The following is a 22238-nucleotide window of genomic DNA, read 5'->3' on the forward strand; positions in this document are numbered from 1 at the left end:
CTACCTGCTCTATATGGGGCTAAACTAAATTGTATTAGCAGCTCCCTGTTGTAATGGAGATAGAAAGATAGTCATTTCTATTGTTTTCTTCCTCACTGGATTTTTTCCTCTGGTCCAGGTGGGCAGTAGGACAACTGCCAACTACATTTCTTTTGTTTTTGAATCTACTTCTGAGAAACTGTAGGAAAAACTTTATTTCACTCTCGCTTCAATATTAATACTAATTTTGCTTTCTTGTGCAAACGATTTCTTCTTCTTTATGGGTTCTTTTTACGGATATTTGTGAAAACCCTGAAACTCATCAGATTACTCTGTTTGCAATAGCTTTTGAGAACTTCGAGCCAAATTTAAGGATCATTTGTCATGGTATAACTTTGTTTGGACCAATCTCACCCTCAGAGTTACTTACATTACTAATCCTTATTCTGCCTCTGTTTAAGTTCTTCCTCTTTATAACCGTCAATATTTCTAGGTTATAGCTTAGATTATTTCAGGAGATAATCTAAGAGCTAAGTAAACAAATAAACAGAATAGTGATATGCAAGGAAGTTTTGAGAAGAAACAACATTTTACATTTAAAATTACCTAATTTAGGAAATACTTTATTAGCTTAAATAAAATTAAATAGTACGTGCAAAATTCTACACCATGTTTCCATTCCTCTTCCCATCTTTTATTTCTTCAGGAACCATGTTGCCTCAAAAATGTCAATAGTAATGGAAAGAATTCTAGATTTAACTATTTTGGGAGTAATGCTTTAACTCTTTTAAACATATTTTGGATTTGGTTTCAAAGATCTAGTTCTTTTGAGTCGTGTTCCTCAGTCATTCACTCAGTGACATTCTGAGAAATCTCAAGATGACGTAAACTCAGAAATCTAGATAGATTAGGCTGATTCAAAAAAAGGCTTCCAAAAAGTAAATTTTCACTTTAGAGGAAGAGATTGCTTCTTGTGATCCAGCAGCATAGTAACTTCATATCTAGAATCTTAGTTTTTAGTTCAATGCTATTTACAGCTGAAAATAATTTGCAGTCACACAGATCAAAGCAAAATCTATAAAGGGAAAGAGTATGCTGCTATTGTCTGAGTTTTTTTAATTCTATTTGCATTTTCTTTGCTTTGCTCAGTATTGTTTGGCTTATCTATTTGTGGTTCATAAGTGAATCTACTCTTTGTTTTCTTATTCTAAATAAACATTTATATCATAAATTTAAATACAAATGTGATATTTCCCTGAGGCTTTTCTTTTTCCTTTTTTTTCCTTCTTAAGCTACCCATGTCTAAACCTCTGTGGGTCGGTATACTGTCTATTAAAGGATACTACAAACAACCAGATTACAATGATTTTAAAATGAGGGCATGGTCTGGAGAAGGAAATACAATATACCATTATAACCATTCAAATCTAAATGGTGAAACAATTCTTATCTCTTTTTTTTTTTTAAAGATTGGCACCTGGGCTAACAACTGTTGCCATTTTTTTTTTTCCTGCTTTATCTCCCCAACCTCCCCCTGTACACAGTTGTACATCTTAGCTGCATGTCCTTCTAGTTGTGGGATGTGGGACGCTGCTTCAACGTGGCCTGACGAGCAGTGCCATGTCCGCGCCCAGGATCCAAACCCTGGGCCGCCGCACTGGAGCGCGCGAACTTAACCACTCGGCCACGGAGCAGGCCCAACTCTTCTCTTCAGAATGCTCACACACATCATAAATGCATACCTTCTGGTCTTGGTTATATTATTCTCCCCAACCTGGATTGTCTTTTATGGGGTTCAGGGCAGGCCACACCAAAATGTGCCACTTTGGCATATTGATTATTTTGATTTAAAGTTAATCAAGAAATAGCTGGTGAAAAAACACTCTGACCCTCCTTTGTCCCCCTGAAAGCAATAGAAAGAAAATAGATTACCATGTGAAAGTACTGTCCCTGTACCAGGAGGTAGATAGATAGCCTTATCATCAAAGAGAGAGAATTTAGAGCCAGGAAGGCTGTATAAACAAACCTTGTCTCTTTTTTACTAATTTAACACACAAACCCGGATTTCTTTCTCTTGTCAATTCTTCACAAATTTATTGTTTCTTTGTGTAAAAGATATAAAAGCTACTGCTTTGGTGACTTCTTTGAGTCTCATATTTCTATAAGCTCCCATATGTGCAAAATTAAATTTGTTTTTCTCCTGGTAATCTATTTTGTGTCAATGTAATTATTAGGCTGGCCAAAGAAACTAGAAGGGAAAGAAGGAAAAGTTTTCATCCTCTACAACTTCCTGTGTACATTTCATGTATTAATGTCCATAATTTCCTTTAAGACATTTTATTTAAAAAAAAACCACCTATCTAGGATTGGGGTTCTTATTCTGGTATCTGTGGATTCAGGAAATTCAAGGGTAGGTTTATAAAATTTCAGAAATTACACATGATGCTGTGTGTTGATATGCATTTTTTTCCCCTGTGGAAAGCCTTCAGGGCTTTTCTTGACTTTCATGGCAGATTCCAAGAGGAATGCCAAGACCGTTCACACTTCTCTGCTTCTTTATCTCCCATTCCGTATACCTTGCATGTAAATGATAGTTTATAAAGCATTCAATTTTGCTTTTGCTTCAAATTAATTACATTAGATTGGATTAAAAATCAGTGAAAAAGGGATCAGACATCTGCTCCTTTTTATTTTGATTAAAAATAAACAAATAAACAAAACCACTTATTAAGAGCACCCCATTTCACAGAAACAGAAACTACAAATTGATTTGCCTGTAGTTATACAGATGATAAGCAGCAGAGATGGGATTTGAGCCAACATAATTAAATTTTAGAGCCTGCTTTCTTTACCACTGTACCATTATTACCTTCGTGTAAAGCTTTTCTCATGTAGAGGCTCAAAAATGAAAAATAATTAGCTAATATAATAATCAAGAAGTGTCTATAAACTCATTTATTTTTTGTATTTAAAGTAATGTTGTTAAGTCTATTTCTTTTCTATAGAATTTAATATTTATTTTATTCTGTTGTAAAGTCATGGTAAAATTTGGTCTTTTCTGGAAAGATAATAATTTGCAAGTTGCATGAGGTAGTCTAGCCTTTTTGGGTGTTTTTCTTCATTTGGATGCCAACCAGGAAAGAATAAGAACTATCCAAGGAACTAGAAAATTTGGATAACGTTACCCACGATCACACATCTAGTTGGTGATAGAGATACACCAAATTAGTTTCATAATCTTGAAAATGAGAATATTGGCCTCAGTGATTCCTTCATTGTTCTTTCAATATACATTTATCGCAGGTGCCAGGTATCTTTCCAAGAAGACTACGATAGAGCAATGAATAAGAGAAACTTTACTGTTCTCACAGAACTTAAATGAGGGGAGAAGGAAGCATGTAGGCATTTAATAAATAATTATACAAGTGCATAAACTAGATTAGTCCAGAAAATATTAAGTGCTATGAAGAAAACAGATCAGAGTAATGCTACAGAGGAAGGAACATATATCACTTCTGATGACAATTCATTGGCCAAAGCTAGTCACTTTGGATGGGGCCCTAACATATTGATGCCGCCCAATCACAAAGTTCCAGGAAGTACAATCTTACCATGTTCCCAGAAAAGGGAAGAAATGGAAATATATTGTGAACATCCTCTATCCACAAGGAGTGATCTGGGTATAGGGGACACCCTGACAAGGACAATTAGAGAAGTCTCTCTCAGAAGGTGATATTTGAGATTAAAATGAAGGAAAAGAGGCAGCTATGCAAGTTGGGGTGAAGAGCACAGTAGTCAGAGGGAATAACAAATGCAAAGACTCTAAAACAGGAAGTAATCTTTGTTTTTACAGAAAGAGAAGGAAGTGAATGGGGGTGGATGAGTGAAATGAGATCTGAATGTAGGCAGGGGCTGGATCTCGTACGGCTTTAGCAGCACCTGTGGTAAGATAAGTTCAACATTATTGGAGATTTTAGAGATTGGAGATTTTGAAGCAGGGAGTGATGACAATATAATTTAATCTACATCATTAAAGGTTCTCATTGGCTACTGTGTGAAAAAAATGGATATTAGGAGGCTTGAGTAGAACTGGGGAGACCAGTTAAATGGCTTTTGCTGGATTCTAGGTGAAAAATGAAACATACAGTTTCTGCCTTTGAAAAGATCATAAATAGTGGGTATAGCGAGAAGTAGGTGATGTATGCAGTTACAAAGCAATGTCATAAGTGCTGTGGTAGGGGAGAGCACCATGAAAATACACAGAGGGGAAAATTAACCTGGATTTGGGGTGTTAGATGAATAATTCTCATGAAAAAGGATATGAAGAGAGTTCTGAGTCATGATTAAGAGTGAGGCAGAGGGGAAAGCAGAACAGGACAAACAATACTCTGAACAAAGTCAGCGTTCATAAAATTCTATGTAGTGTGTGATAGGGGAGGGGAGAGAGAGAAAACTAGAAAGGCGGACGTGGCCAGGAACTTGAATGGTCTTGTGTGCTATGTTATATGGTTTGGATATAATCCTAAAGGCAACTGGGAATCACAAAAAGACCTTCAGATAGATTCTGATTTGCTCAGATATGCAGTTTATATAGATCTCTTTGGGAGCATTTAAACGATAAACAGAAAGGGAAAAAAATCTCTAATATTCCTTAAATTTACAAGGGGTTATATTTACAAATCTATTTCATTGGCTTGAACACTCAAAGTTTATACTAATGTGGGACTATTAGTATACTACTAATACTATTAAACTAGTATTAGTCTATATTAATATAGGTGGACTATTATATGGACACACATGCATACGCACACTTCTATATTCCTTTCCTTCCCACTACTCATCCTACCCACTTATGATAAATTAAAAATACCCCAAACCAATTTCTCAATGTCTGCTAGGTTTAGGTGTGTGTTGATGTTTAGAAATGCTGTCCTCTTCTGCCAGAAGACATAGAAAAAAGTCATGGAGTTTTATTTCCTCTTAACCTTCTTGCCAAATGAAATCAGCTTCTGTTAACAGTTGTTGATTTTCCCCTGGATGGAAAGCTGCATTCCTCTAAGGAGCCTGTAACGACCATTCCAACCTGAGTTCCAGGCCTGTGTGGTTCCCCAGGGCCCCAGTTGCCTAAGCTTCAGGGCTTGGCACACAATCCATCTTTGTAATATGGCTTGTCCCAGTGGAGTGTTAAAATGATGACTATGTTTATATGTATATGCTCATGCTGTTTTACTGTTATGTTTCCAAGTTGCTGATGCTGGTTATATTTTTAACTAATGCAATTTTATTGTACTTTTCCCCTGAAGCTATTTAAACCAAGCATACAATTTGGAGAATCTAATAAATAAATAAATCCAGAGCCCTGGAGGAAATGTGGCAACCAATGGTGAAATTTATCCCAATATTTAAATGAATTCACTGGGACTAAATATTTGCCATTAGAAGACTAGCAACTGTACAAAGAGCGAAAGGAGTTTTTTCCTCCTAAAGTTAAAAAACATAAACATTATATTTATACTGCTTTTTTAAGTCAGAATACTTTTTTTGGTCTATAAGAAATGTTAAAGTCCTCCTGAGAAAATAGATAATAATGGAGTTGCAAATATAATGAATTATTTAAATTGTGAGACCAATTAGGGAGAAAAACACACCTTTCTTTTTTATTATTTTAATGGAGTTTATACCTTAACTTGTCATTCATCACAAAATGCTTTGTAAAGTAAAAAACACTTTGTATTGCATATGCAGAAAGCTTCCTACATTTCCTAGAATCGCCATGTGTCAGTCCCTGCTCGACTCCTAGCTTTTCAATGAATCACTGTGTATTAATAATTCCTGCACCTATGGCCGCTATTTGCTCCAGATTCCTAGATATTCTTCAACTGCCCTGAAACTACTGGGAATGGGTTTGGCAGCATATCAATAGTTACTTCATTTACCAAGAAGGTGTGGACATAACCTTGGCCTGCTTTCGCTTAAGAGGACCCTTAACATTACTTGGAGGTTAGGATGTCCCCGATTTCTAGAAATCCTTAGGAGATTGGTGCTTTTTAAACCTACCTCCTAGCACTTGAGCTGCCAGGCTAGTGCTTGCGTTGGAGTTGGTAGGGGTACACTGTCCTGCTCTTCTTTGCGTAATGTCGGATGGATTCCCTGGGGGCTGCTGCCTGCTTAATGACACTGCAATCTCTGCTGTGAACAAACAATGAAGTCAAGCCTGGTGCCTCCCTCTTAAACCAACTTGTCCTCATCCCATTGGACCTTGACGACTGCCTGCATGCCATCTAGATTTTAGATGGCATATCTCTTGGTTATTATTTGCACTACCCCTCCCTCTCTCCCACCCCAACACACTTCCACGCCATGGTTTTTGTGTTTTGTCTTCTATTCTATGAATTCTTTTTACCCCTGTATGTAGTCCCCAGTGCAGATTATCCTGGTAAGAAGTTGGATGGGACTATTAAAACCATTTATTAGTACATGGGATTTAATGGCAAATTTAATGATAAAAAAGAGATCAGATTTCAAATCTTTAATGTTTACTGCCTGGGTCAATTCAAAAGTTGAATAGAAGGAAATAGGAAAGAATGTGTGGATACCTAGCACAAATTCAAATATTTTAACACTAAAATGTTTTTAGTATTAAAAATATGTAGACAGAAGGAGTGATGTCAGCATCATGGTGGAGTGAGATGTTCCCTTTGACCTCTGGGAGGCAGTGGAACTAGAGAAGAAGCACCCTCCCCACACACAGAAGAAGCAATCCAAAATGCAGATGCCCCTGGCAGTGGCAGTGGTGTCCTGACCTCATATTTCAAAAAGCACACTGGTGCTGAGACCAGAGGCTACTGTAGTAGCAATGGCACCTGTGGCTTAGCCTCTGCTCCTCCCCTAGTAGTGGCAGGTGGTGCCCATGACCTGAGGCTCCAAGAAACACGGTGGTGCTGGTGACCCAGCCTACACCCCCTTTCCTCAGCAGCAGTGACTCTGAAGCCAGTCTTTCCAGCAGCAGTGGCAATCCACAATGCAGATACCCCCAGCAGGGGTAGCAGTGTCCTGACGTGAGGTTTCAAAAAGCATGCTGGAACAGAAGACCAAGGCTGTAGCAGTAGCAATGGCATTTGCAGCTTAGCCCCTGACCCTCTTCCAGTAGTGGCAAGTGCCACTTGCCACCTGATCCTTCAGGAAAGACAGTGGTGCCAACCCAGTCCTCCCTTCCTGACCCTGGCAACAGTGGCAGGTCCAACACCACTCCTTCCAGCAGCAAAGGCTGCATGCAAGACCCAGGGCCCCTGGCAGTGGCAGTAACATCTGTGAAACTAGAACCTCTGACAATACTGCTGCCAGCCCTCTCAGATAACCTGGGAGCAGCATCACAGGTGGTGCAAGTGGCAGCACTACCCAAGCCCTTAGGGCACCCACAGGGGGCCAGTGGGGGAACATGAGACACAGGTGACCACAGAAACAGTAGAGGTGCTCACAGCCTGGTGAACCCAGTGGTGACGTCTGTGATTGCAGCAACATCATAACCCGTAAGGCACCAGCAACCTTGGAGGCATGAGCACCACAAAGAAGGCACTGATGACACCTCTGGCAGAGGCAATAAGGGGAAGAAAGTGTAGGCTCTCAAACACAACCAGAAGCAGCTCACAATCAAAGTAACCAAGTCTTAGCCAAATAAGAAAGGTGTTTACTACCAAAAATGCACTTTCATAGGATCAGCTCATCAAGTACCATGAAGAACTACAGTAACAGGGTAGAAGAGAAGGAAAATGACAAGTCTCCAGAAACCAAACTTGGAGTCACAGAAGATTGCGATATAACTGACAGAGAATTCAAAATTGCTGTCATGAAGAAACTTGAGTTACAAGCAAATTCAGAAAGACAGTTCCATGAGCTCAAAAATAAATGTAATGAATAGGAGTACTTCATCAAAGAGATTGAAACTGTACCAAAAACCCAAAAAATCTGGATATGAAGAACACGTAGATGAAAAAGATGAAAAATAAAGTAGACAGCATTGGAAATAGAGCAGACCACATGCAAAGAGAATTGCCAAGCTCAAGTATAGAAATCTAGAAATGATTTAAGTTGAAGAAGAGAGAGAACTAAGATTTAAGAAAAATGAGGAAATTCTACAAGAAATATCTGACTCAATTGGGAAAAGCAACACAAGGATAATGGGTACCCAGAAGGAAAAGAGAGGGAGAAAGGAGCAGAGAGCTTATTTAAAGAAATAATAACTGAGAACTTCCCAAACCTGAGGAAAGGACTGGATATACAGTACATGAAGCTAAAAGAACTCCTAATTATCTCAATGCAAAAAGACCTCCATGGCACATTGTATTAAAACTATCAAAAGTCAATGACAAAGAAAGAATATTAAAGGTGACCAGAGAGAAGGTAATAACTTACAAAGAAACTCCCATCAGACCGTCAGCAGATTTCTCAGGAAAATCTCTATAGGCTAGGAGAGAGTGGCATAATATATTCAAAATATTGAAAGACAAAAACTGTCAGCCGAGAATACTCTACCCAGCAATGTTATTCTTCAGATGTGAAGGAGAAATAACGGTTTTCCCAGACAAACAAAAGCTTAAGGAGTTCAGCACCACCAGACTTGCCTTACAAGAAAAGTTGAAAGGAGCCCTTCTAACTGAAATGAAAAGGCAAGTGTTTACAAAGCTTTGAGCAAGCTGATAAATAGAAAGAATCAGAAAATTGCAACTATATATCAGAATAGGTTAGTAAACAATTGTAACATAAAGGCTAAAGGGAAAGAAATCATCAAAAATAGCTAACCACTTGAATTTGGTAACAAACTCAAAATGCAAAAAAGAATAATTTGTGACAACAAAAACACAGCAGGGGAAGAGGAAAAGGATGGAACCTGAATAGGCCAATGGAGATAACTTGCTATCAACAGAAAAGGACTATCTTATTTATGAGATCTGTTATACAAACCTCATAGTAACCACAAAACAAAAAATCAGAGCAGAGTCACAAAACAGAAAAAGAGGAAACAGAGAAACACATCATAGAAAACCACCAAACTGAAATGGCTGACAGGAATACAAACAAGAAAAAATAATGGAAATACAGAACAACCAGAAAACAAAAGAAAAAATGGCAATATTAAGCCTTTTTATATCAATAATCACTCTAAATGCAAATAGATTGAATTCACCAATCAAAAGACACAGAGTAGATGGATGGATTAAAAAACAAGACCCAAGAGGCTGAGTGGTTAAGTTCACACACTCTGCCTAGGCAGCCTGGGGTTCAGATCCTGGATGATGACCTATGCACCACTCATCAAGCTATGCTGCAGCAGCATCCCACATAGTACAGCACTATGACCTAAAACTAGAATATACAACTGTGCACTGGGGCTTTGGGGAGGGAAAAAAAAGGAAGATAGGCAACAGATGTTACCTCAGGGTAAATCTTTCAAAAAAATAAAATACACAAGACCCAATGATATGCTGCCTCCAGAAGACCCATCTCATCTATGAAAACAAACATAGGCTCAGAGTGAAGGGATGAAAGATGATAGTCCTAGCAAATGGCAAACAAAATAAAGTGGATGCAGTCATATTTATATCATACAAAATAGACTTCAAGACAAAAAAGATAACAAGAGACAAAGAAGGACATCATATAAAGATAAAGGGGACAATTCCCCAGAAAGACATAACATTTATTAATATATATGCACCTAACATAGGCACCCAAAAGTATATAAAGCAACTATTAACAGACCTAAAGGGAGAAACTAACAGCAACACAATAATAGTAGAGTACTTTAATACCCCATTTCTATCATCCAAACAGAAAGTCAACATTGACCTTGAATGAAACACTAGACCAGACAGATTTAATGGCTATATAAAGAACATTCTATCAAAAAACAGCAGACATATTCTTCACAATTGCACATGGGACATTCTCAAAGATAGGCCATATTTCAGGAAACAGAAAAAGCCGCAGTAAATTTAAGAAAATTGAAATCATATCAAGTATTTTCTCTGACCAACATGGTATAAAACTGGAAATCAATTATAAGAAGAAAGCTGGAAAAGTCACAAATATTCAGACTAAACAACAGGGTACTGAACAACTATTGGATCAGTGAAGAAATCAAAGGAGAAATCAAAAAGTACCTGTAGAGAAATGAAAATGAGAACACAACATAAAAAAACCTATGGGATGCAGCAAAAGCAGTACTAAGAGAAAAGTTTATAGCAATACAGGCTTACTAAAAAACAATCCAACACTTCACCTAAAAGAACTAAAAAAAAAAAAAATGAATCAGAGCAAAAATAAATGACATAGAGACTAAAAAGACAATAGAAAATACCAATGAAACTAAGAGCTGGTTCTTTGAAACAATAAACAAAATTGATAAATGCTTAATTGGACTCACTAAGAATAAAAGAGAGAAGGCTGAAATAAATGAAATCGGAAATGGAAGAGGAGAAATTAAAATGGACACCACAGAAATATAAAGGATTATAAGAGAACATTCTGCAAAGCTATATGCCAACAAATGGGATAAACTAGAAGAAATGGATAAAATCTTAGACTCATACAACTTCCCAAAACTGAGTCAAGAAGAAATGGAGAGTCTAAATAGACCAATCACTAATAAAAAAGATTGAAACAGTGATCACAAACCTCTCAAAAAACAAAAGTCCAGGCCAGATGGCTTCTCTGGTGAATTCTATCAAACATTCAAAGAACATTTAATACCAATCCTTCTGAAACCCTTCCAAAAAACTGAAAAGCATAGGACACTTAACTCATTTTATAAGGCCAATATTACCCTGATACCAAACCAGACCTGGACAACATGAAAAAGGAAAGTTACAGGCCAATGTTGCTGATCAATAAAGGTGTAAGAATCCTCAACAAAATATTATCGAATCAAGTACAACAATACATTAAAAGGATCATACACCATGATCAAGTGGGATTTATTCCAGAGATGCAGGGATAGTTCAATATCTGGAAATTTATCATTGTGACACACCAAATTAACAAAATGAAGAATAAAAATCACATCATCTCAATAGATGCAGAGGAAGCATTTGACAACAATATCCATTTATGACACAAACTCTCAAAAAATGAGTGTAGAAGGAAAGTACTTCAACGTAATAAAGGCCATATATGACAAACCCAGAGCTAACATCACACTCAACAGAGAAAAACTGAAAGCTATCCTCTTAAGAACAAGAATAAGACAAGGATGTCCACTCTTGCTACACTTATTCAACATAGTATTAGAAGTCCTAGCCAGAGCAATTAAGCAAGAAAAAGAAATAAAACGTATCCAAATTGGAAAGGAAGAAGTAAAACTGTCACTATTTGCAGATGACATGATTCTATATATAAAAACCCTGAAGAATTTACCAAAAAACTATTAGAAATAATTAATGGACATATCAGTTGCAGGGCAAAAGATCAACATACGAAATCAGTTGTGTTTCTATACACTAATAATGAAGTAGCAGAAAGAGAAATTAAGAATACAATTCCATTTACAATGACAATAAAAATAAAATACCTAGGAATAAATTTAAGCAAGAGATGAAAGACATATACCATGTAAGCTTTAAGACGTTATTGAAAGAAACTGAAGAAGACACAAAGAAATGGGAATATATTTCATGCTCATGGATTGGAGGAATAAAGACAGTTAAAATGTATGCATTACCTAAAGCAATAAACAGATTCAATGCAAACACAATCAGAATCTCAATGGCATTTTCCATGGAAATAGAACAAAGAATTCTAAAATTTATTTGGAACAACAAAAGACCCCGAATAGCCAAAGAAATCCTGAGAAAAAAAAAAACAGAGCAGGAAGTATCACTCTCCATGATTTCAAAATATACTACAAAGCTTTTGCAATGAAAACAGCATGGTACTGGCAGAAAAACAGAACACATAGATCAATGGAACAAAAATGAGAGCCCAGAAATAAACCCACACATCCATGAACAGCTAATTTTTGACAAAGGAGCCAAGGACATACAATGGAGAAAGGAAAGTCTCTTCAATAAATGCTGTTGGGAAAACTGCACAGCCAAATACAAAAGAATGAAAGTAGACTATTATCTTACACCATATGAAAAATTAACTCCAAATGGATTAAAGATTTGAAGGTAAGACCTAGAACCATATAACTAGAAAATCTATGCAGTGCACTCTTTGACATCATTCTTAGCAGTATCTTTTTGAATATCATATCTCCTCAGGCAAGGGAAACAAAAGAAAAAATAAACAAATGGGACTACATCAAACTAAAAATCTTCTGCACAGGAAAGGAAACTATCAACAAAAAGAAAAGGAAACCTACCAACTGGGAGAAAATATTTGCAAATCATACATCCGATAAGGTGTTAATATCCAAAATATATAAAGCACTCATACAATTCAACAATAACAAAAAAGAAAACCAGATCACGAAAACGGGAGAGGATCTGAACAGACATTTTTCCAAAGAAGATATACAGATGGCCAACAGTAACATGAAAAGATGTTCAACATCACTAATTATTAGGGAAATGAGAATCAATTTTACAATGAGACGTCACCTCACACTCATCAGAAAGGCTATTATTAAAGAGAGAAGAAATAACAAGTGTTGGCAAGGATGTGGAGAAAAGGAACCCTGATACACTGTTGGTGGGAATGTAAATTGGTGCAGCCACTATAGAAAACAGTATGGAGACTTCTCAAAAAATTAAAAATAGAAATATCATATGATCCACCTATTCCACTTCTGGTTATTTATCCAAAGAACATGAAAACACTAATTCGAAAAGATATATGCATCTCTATGTTCATCACAGCATTATTCGCAATAGTCAAGACTTTAATACAACTTAAGCGGACATCAACAGATGAATGGAGAAAGAAGATGTGGCATGTATATACAATTGAATACTACTCATCAGCCATTAAAAAATACAAAGTCTTGCTATTTGGGACAACATGGATGGACTTTGAGGGTATTATGCTAAGTGAAACAAGTCACAGGGAGAAAGACAATTACCCTGTGACTTCACTCGTACGTGGAAGATAAACAAACAAACACATAGATAAGGAGAACAGATTGGTGGGTACAAGAGGGGAAAGAGTGGGTGGAGGGTGAAAGTTGTAAAGGGGCACATATGTATGGTGACAGATGGAAACTAGACTTTTGGTGGTAAACATGTTGCAGTCTATACAGAAGTCGAAATATAATGATATACACATGAAATTTATATAATGTTATAAATCAATGTGACCTCCATAAAAAAAAACAACTTATAGACACTCAAAAAATGTATTGAAATGCAAGTTTTAATTCAGGGTATTAGATATTCTCTAGTAAATTAAACATAAAAGTGAAGTCTATGTAAAACAAATAAAATATTGTTTTTAGTTCATTAAAAGTTTAAGTTTTGATATCTGGAACTCTACCATGAACATTTCATTTAGAATTTAATGTATTATGGGAATGATGATACCTAAATAGAAGCGAACAGAATGTCTTAATTTGTTGAACTGGCTATGTAACTGAGAAACCTATTTTTCCATTCAGTGTTCAAATTAGCGAATCACCTTAACAGATATGTTAGATATCAAATGTTAAGTAAAACAGATTGAAATGTGGTTATGTACATGTGGAATTTACTTCTTGGCTTAGCAGTACACCTGGCTCACAGAAGGCCTCAAATATTTACTGGAAAAAAAGGAAGACAAGATGACATTATTTAAGTTGATATAACATTATTATGTGGAAAGAATATGTATAAGTATGTACATATGAACAATATGTTTGAGGGAGGGTCAGAGAATACTATTTAAAAATTATTAACGGTTATGTCTTCTTTCTTTGGCCTTTTCTTCTCCCTATTATTTTTTTACCTTTTTCATGTAATAAATTTGATGTTCTATGAAACATGAGCATAAAAGATTATTCAGGATTATATCTCCTTTAGAAATTGTTTCCACTTGTATTTTAAATAAGGGGTTAGCAAGCTGTGACTTGCAGATCAATTCTGGTCTACTTTCAGTTTTTATAAATGAAGTTTTATTGGAACGCATATATAATTATTTGCAGACATACAGCCTATGGCTTCTTTTGTGCTGAAACAGTGGAGTTGGGTTGTTGCAACAGGCAAAACCCAAAATATTTACTATCTCATTTGTTACAGAAAAGATTTGACAACCCATGTTCTAAAATGTTCTAAATTCTATTTATGATTCACAGGACATGCTATTGAAGTGCATACATATCAATAATAACAATATGCTATGGAAAGATTCTGATAGTAGTTGGAATTCCATACCAGCAAGATCGTGGTAGTTTAAGTGCATGACTTTATGCACCAAAGCTATTTGTGGAAAGGTTTTGGATGCAGATAATGACAGTTAATTTTCCTTAGGAAGCCTATGTGTACACAAATACCAGCCTAGAACTGAAATCAATTCTGTAACAAAAAGTGAATGAATCTGGTCATTACATTGCAGGAATGTAACATCTAAGTACAAATCCACAGAAATATGGGAACAATGGCTGACTGTTGAAATTGGCTCTGAAAGAAGCTAGCTACCAACTATTACAGGAAAAAGGCAAAGTTTTATCGTATTGCTTATTTCTTTACTCTCACAAAAACATGGGCACTACTCAATTATTGAGAGGTGAATTAATTATTTTGTAGATTATCCATGCCCTTTGTCTCTTTTCTGTTTGTTTATTTATTTTCTGCTGAATGTCTGAATTCCTATCATTTCACTGATCAGTAACCACAATTTGAGAATGAGGAAGCCGAATTTAAAGACTACAGTAATTAATTCACTCTTGCCCTTAGTTTTCAGCTCTATTAAAAGAGTAGGAAACAGACTGAGGTTCTTCATTAAAATTACATCTGTCTTTTTGTTACCTATTGACTTTAGTAATTAATTATATCTGTTACAAAAACAAGAGATGTTACTCTTTTTACTGTCAAGGTGCATAATTATTGTCTTCGTAAAAAAGCTAGGCATAAGTATGGACCTATGACTAATTTTCCACATGGTAAAGATGAGGATAATTAGCTTCTTTTGTGCTATTGTTACTAACAATTTTTAAAAATTATATTTATCTGATTCCTTTAATTTTCCTGATAATCACATTGCTAGAAATGTAGCTTCTAAAAACAGGCTTTGTTATTAATTGATTCAAAAGCCTTGAGTTTTCTTTGCTCTCCAAATAAATGCTGTAGGTAGTATTAAGAGTAAAATGACCTTTAAAGAGTAATTCTGTCCTGGAAAACAAAAAGCGGTTTCCTATGGATAAAATCCATTAATAATTAACATTGTTTTGAAATCTCAGTATTAACATTTCCTAAGGAAAATGAATCAATCTGTCAGAGAATAAAGTTAAGCCAGACAATTTGTATCTCATTGAATACAGACATTATACTTCTCTACTTCAAACTAGATGGAGTTTGCTTTTAATTGTATTTTATCAGGAAACAATCTATATTTTCATTAAAAGAGAATAGTTAAAAAAATATTAGGATGGAAGATTATATGATTTTGCTGAATCCATAACATAATTTGTTAATTTCCTTAAGTTCAAAGCCAATATTTTATTCTCAAAAAAATTCAGTGACTGATAAATAATAGCAGATTTTTTGATTGTGTGCTTTAATAAAAATGAACTGAAAGTATCTTTAGAATATTTCTGTGAAACACAAACAAAACAGATGACTGAGTCTGATTGTGTATAACATTTATTGTTTTCTATGTGGTTAGGATTAAACTGTGCTCCTAAAAACATGATAGTTCAGGGGACCAGCCCTGTGGCCTAGTGTTTAAGTCTAGCGCATTCCGCTTTGGCAGCCTGGGTTCAGTTTCCAGGCATGAACGGACTTACACCACTCACCGGCAGCCACAATGTGGCAGCGACCCACACGCAAAATAGAGAAAGACTGGTACAGATGTTAGCTCAGGGCAAATTTTTCTCAGCCAAAAAACAATAACAACATGATAGTTCAGCTGAAACAGGGTCTGATATAGACTGGAAGTCAAAAGATGTTTAATTTCCATTCTCTCCAAGCTTAAATGTATAACCAAAGCTTTCAGCTGTAAATCAAGTTTTGATATCTGTAATGCTTTGAGTGTATTCAAGTTCCCTAGAAAGGATATTGTTTCTTTTTCATTGGCAGTACTATTAGACCTTACTGAATTTTCCACAAGGAACTTGACATAATCATTTGAATCCAAAATCTCTCCTAAGAATGTCTTTACGCATCAAAGGTCTCAGTCGCAACATCTCTAACACAGAACATTATCAGCTCTTTGCAGGAAGCAGCATAATGTTTTTGTTATTGTCATGTACGCATAAGGATAATATTGTCTAGCTGAGCCCTTTTCCTCATCTTCACAATAAAAGAACTGAACCAAATGATCTTTCAAATTTCTTCCTGCTTTCTAAATTTTCTGAGTCTCTGAGGTAAAACTTTTATGGTAGACAAACATATTCTTTGGATGACTGAAGAAACTGTGTGGGGATGCCCACAGCTATTCCAATGACAGATTTCCAGAATCCACTTTACCAAGGAGAACTGTGGGAGGCAAAGAAGAATAGAAACAAAAAAAGAAACAGAAAGCCTCACTGTGATTATTTAATGTAATAGCCCAGGTCCCTTCTAGTGCCCTTTGGGAAATTTCATTACATCACCTGTGATAAGTAGAAAGGTCTCTCTTTTCTCATCTTAAAGGGAAATTGAATATGCAATTGAGAAAAACGTAGTAATTATTTGGGGATCATATAAACATTAATTCATAGAGAGTTAGTTAGAAGAAAAAATAAAGATTTATACTCCACAGATGCAGGAGCAGACAGCTGGATGTAGGAATAAAGAGCAGATAACCTTTGTTTGAAACTCCAGCTGTGTAATCCTAGGCAAGTATCTTAGCCTGAGTAATCCTTATTGTGAAGATTAAATGGAATAATAAATGTAAAGTACCTGGCAATTAGTGGGTCACCAACATATCTTAAATCTCTTTTCTCTCCCTATATTATCACTAATGGAATCTCTTCACCGGCACTTAGTATTAAATAATAATACAAAAAAGATTTAAACTTTTCTTATCTTTCTGGAACTTGCTGTCTATTGAGCAGAGAGGACTTAAAAAGAAATAAGCAATAACCAAAGATATGGAGAAATCCTGACTATTTTATTTTGTTGAATCTTGGGCTGAAATTGCAAATATTTATTGGATAAATGAAAGTGATGACACTGTATTAAGGAAATGTACATGACTAGATCAGTACACCTAGTTTTGTACATCATCATGAAAATAAACTCCAGGATCTGAGGGCAACGTGAAGTAACTGAAAAAGTTGCTAGATATATAAGACAAAACAAATAAAGCTCGGATTCTGAGAGTATAAACAAATTTTGTGGTCAAGAAATAGAATGTTTCAGTCAATAATTATTTACTGAGCATTCGCCGTGTATCAAATATTGTAGTTTCCTTCTCAAATTTGAGAACAAGAAATTAGTGAGGCAAATGAATGGATGAACGAATGAATGAATGAGAACAAAGCCAAAAAGGAAAGTGGAAGTTTCCAAAGCAGAAGCAAATTTAAACAGTTAAAGCAGAAGAATATGAGCATGTATAGGCATGTATATTAATAATCTTATACACTTATCTGCCCAATGGATTTGGGAGTTTGTTTAAAGATTATTAATAATAAATCAAAATAGAAGGTCAATACATACTTAATTTTAAATTTGTGTTTAATTTATATTTGTGATGTAAATAAGAGATCACATATGTTCCGGCATCACCCAGATCTTTCACTTCATGCAGCCGGCAGTAAATATTCCCTTTGCAGACAGCCAGACAGAAGGCATTAAAGACCAATAATCATAAATCAGGGTCAGATGCCCCTTCAAAGTAAAGAAAAATCCAAATATTTGAGAGATTTTAAGATGCATTTAGGAGAAATAATAAAATTTAGGCAAAATCTATTCTAGAGAAAACCTGTTCTCTTTTCTATCAAGTCCATGCTGAAATTACTTGGTATAAATTTTTACAACAATTTCTGAATTAAAATTGATCTGGGGGAATAGCTGTCTAAAGATACTGAATAATTTTCATATGTTTACTTTAGAAATGCTTTATTGCTAGGGGGAAATATAGTTGAGACTATTCCACAATAGAGTGTAAGAATGAATGTTTACATAATTCAAATGAATTAAACTGTCAACAATGAGATAAGATTAATTCTATATATTTGGTATTTTACAGATGAGACATATATCCAAAGCCTCTCTCTCTCTTTTTTTAAATATTCCAGCCAGAGACTTAAAGACTTGTGAGAAAAGACTGAAGTCTCATTTTAACTTTATTCTTGAGGTCCTTACAGATAAAACCATCTTTCTACAAAACCTTTCAGAATTTAAATAAACAGCCAGGCCTGAGGCTCTGGAGGAAGTTCTCTCATACCAAATTCTTTGAGGGTCCAGCCTCACTTATTTTTCCACTTAGAAAATCTATTCACCCAGTAGCTTTACAAAAGGGTCACCGTAGAAATAATGTACCAACCAAAGAATTCAGAATCAAAAAGAAACCAGAACTAAATTAATAATAAACAGGCATTGAAACAAAGGAAGGAATCAATGTGCTGCGGACTGTCTTTTTATTCCATTTTTGCTTGTAGTCTGTGTGCGTGTATATGTGTACACGCACACACACGCAACAGTGACTCTGTGAAAACATAGCGCTTTCTAAAGATACCTTGTCTTTTTTGCCTTGTAAGGGAGTTTGGAGGTGAGAGGAAAAAGAGCACATCACCAAGAGGAAAGAAGATGAGTATATATTAATCTAGAAGAGGACTATCCTTTAACACTGTTGCCGTATATTAGTCATACTGATGATGAAAACAATGATCATCACTACAGAAATTCTTTTTTGAAAGTGCTTTCACGGAGAATATGCATTGAACTTAAATTCAGGAATTTTTTGAAATGGAGATTAAATATATGAACTGTTCCATTTCCTGGTTTTTCCTGTTCCTTTACTATTAAAAGTCAATTCAAGAGTACTTCTGCCTTTTGAAAACAAGTTGAGTGGAGAGAAACTGCACCATATGCTCTGCTTAGCCAGGCAGTGTAAAGCAAAGTGCCGAGCAATTATATGGTGGATTTGATCAGTTTTGACAGCCAGTCTTGAAACTCCAGCCAGAATCCCCTGCTCTTTCTTCCGCAGCAGGTTTTGGGACTGGATTATATGACTAATTGCATCAAATTTCTACTTTACCTTGGCAATGGCTTCCCAAAGCCTGCATGTGCAAAATGGCTTTCCTGATCAGTTTTAACAATTCTATGTGTCATGGTTATTTTACAACTTTCATATCAGAATACATAATAAAAATAATGATGGATAAAAATATTTAAATGCCCTTTGAAACATTCTGGATTATCTTGCACCCAAGTCATCCCAGAATGTTACCTTTCCTCGATTCTTGCAACTTGTATTCACCAAGTAGACTATTTGATTAGGGAATCCTAGTAAAATTTATAATCTGATAAATATAAATTAGTTCAGGAAGCGCTCCTCATGCTTCTCTTGAAACATGTCCAAGAATCATGTATATTATCTGGATCATTTCCTTAGTGTATTACCATAATCATATACAAAATGCATAGCATTCACATTGACAGTATATCCTTTACAGTAATATATTAGTGAAACTGAAGTGCTCAAAGATGAAGGCCGTTAACATTAAATAGCTTCTGATTCTATAATAATCCAAACCTGAAAAACTATGTAGAGAGCCTACAAGGGGAGGTACCACTCACTCTGGATACTCATGAGGCTAAAGCAATCTGTCCAAAACTTCTTAATGTGCAATGATCATTTTAACTTAAAGATGAATGCACATAGAAGAGAGGGACGGAATCTCACTTCTGAGATGAAAGGAAATTAACTGTGGGGTAATGTATCTTTCACAGCATACTATGGGGCAGTGCCAGCAGGCCACAGATGTACACCTCATGAGGAGCCTAAAAAGACATCTGTGAGGTGGGGGAAAAATGCAGATTATATTCAAAGTGTAATTTAGTAATGAAATGTCAACCATACCACTGATGAATGTTTCAAATATACAAAGAAGAAAAGGAAAAATATTTTTGTAAACTTTTTCTTTTTCCGTGCCAGATTAACAATAAGCAAAAAGTTCCAGTTCATATATACTAGTGGATCAACTAAATTGGGTGAGAAAAGGACACAAGAATGAAATAAAGAGAAGAGGGAGAGAGAGAAAGAGAGAAAGAGATGACTGGAACTTACTGCATAATGGAGAATAAGAGCCAGATAATACTAAGTAACAGCTTTATCTATAATTCATTCCTCTCTTGATTTGGAAGCAAAGTTGAATTGAAATATGCTCATGTTAATCCTTATAAGACGTTGTGGCAAAAAATTTCTTAGTCATCTCCTATTTTCGTTATAGCTTCTATGTCCACTGCCAGGTAAAGTCGTGAATCACATGAAGACCATTGGCCATGAGGACCTGCGTTTCATTGCCTCATGGCTCATAAGTGATTGTTTGGCTATATTTGCATCATTGCTATGACTCTTGTAATCCAGGTAATACAGGTAAAATCAACATCAAACACGTCTTTTAATAAATCACTTAGGGAATTCACAAAAAAGCTAGGGTTATCCTTTTAAGAACCTAGTATTATGTAGGTAATTTCTTTAATTGCCACTGTTTCCAGTATTTAAAGTTGCGGGGCAGAGGGGGAGAAAAGAAAGACAAATGGAATCCACGTCACAGAAAATACTTTTGAAACACCATATTTTATAGGTTGTCAAATATTGGCAGAGGACAAATATATCTCCTTGGAAAACACTTTGAAAATCATTCCTTTCTTATGATCTCACAGTCCGTGGTTCTTCCCACCCTACCACATTAAATAAATCACTTTATTTTTTGTCTGTTTGCATGCTAGATTTTTAAAACTAAACAAGGACCATGTTTTTCATCCTTTTATCTATCCTTTGTTCCAAGCACAGTGCCGGGCACATCAAAAGTCATTAATAAATATTTGTGGAGTGAATGAGAGAATGAAAAAGAAGTTCTTTCAATTTCTTTTTCTCTCTTTTTTTCTTTTTGTGAGGAAGATTGGCCCTCAGCAAATGTCCATTGCCAATCTTCCTCTTTTTGCTTGAGGAAGATTGTCGCTGAGCTAATTTCTGTGCCAATCTTCTTCTATTTTATGCCGGATGCTGCCACAGCATGGCTTGACAAGTGGTGCTAGGCCTGCACCCAGGATCTGATCCTGTGAACCTCAGGCCCCAAGGCCGAGTGGGCACCCTTAACCACTATGCCACTGGGCCTGCCCTTCAGTTTCTTAATCAGAAATAAAAGTTCTACTTAAAAATGTTACTGATTATATGCATGTTTGACAGACTAGTGATTTTTTCTGTGATATTTCTAACATAATTTCTAATTTATTAACATGTCCTATGGCTGATCAAATTTGGTAAAGTATTCCAAGCAAATAACAGGGTCCACAGATAGGCTGAGAGCCATGGTCATGACCTTCTCTCTTAACTTACATCTCAGAAAGTCAGTCAGTTGGAATATCCAGCCATTTAATAGGAGATTATTTCAAACTTTAAGGAAACAAATTTGGTGTGGAAATAAAAGGAAAATTATGCCTTTCTTGTTCTTTTCTCTTTTCTTTTTGGGATGGATTTTGGGTTTGGCAGTTTATAAGTTGAAGGGGATTAAAGGAGTAGTAACTAAAGCAACTAAAGAAAGTAAAGCATCTAATGAAAGTAGGAAGCAAAGACCACAGAAGAAAGTTTCAAAGTATAAGGAGGTATCAAGGTGAGAAACCAGAGAAAGGGAAGGAAAGAAAGAAAGTAAAGAGATGAGCAAATTATTTTTTCACAGTTCCACGTGTATACTTTGGATATATTTTTATGAGCAATTTATTTTTTATATAATATTCACTCTGAGATACTCCAAATGTTATATATCAATTTAAAATGAGATTTCATTAATTCACAAAATTACTCACCTTCTTTGGTACAATTGATTTGGGTTTCATCACTGAAGTCTCCACAGTCGTTGTCACCATCACAGGCCCAATGGCCTGGGATACATCTGCCACTGGAACATCTGAACTGATTATCAAAGCAAGAGTGAACACAGCCAACCTCATCACTCCCGTCCCCACAGTCGTCATCTG

At 35.7% G+C, this 22238-nt stretch overlaps 1 protein-coding gene across 1 annotated transcript in view; it reads right to left on the reverse strand.

Moving 5' to 3' along the window:
• LOC124233810 (low-density lipoprotein receptor-related protein 1B-like) overlaps positions 1 to 22238 on the reverse strand; it is a 792861-nt gene that overhangs the window by 661544 nt on the left and 109079 nt on the right. The window contains exon 14 of the mRNA XM_046651030.1: positions 22068 to 22235. Coding sequence (XP_046506986.1) covers positions 22068 to 22235 — 168 coding nt within the window. The remainder of the gene's footprint in view (positions 1 to 22067; positions 22236 to 22238) is intronic.

This window comes from Equus quagga, unplaced genomic scaffold (assembly GCF_021613505.1).
Source record: "Equus quagga isolate Etosha38 unplaced genomic scaffold, UCLA_HA_Equagga_1.0 251_RagTag, whole genome shotgun sequence".
Lineage (NCBI taxonomy): Eukaryota > Metazoa > Chordata > Mammalia > Perissodactyla > Equidae > Equus > Equus quagga.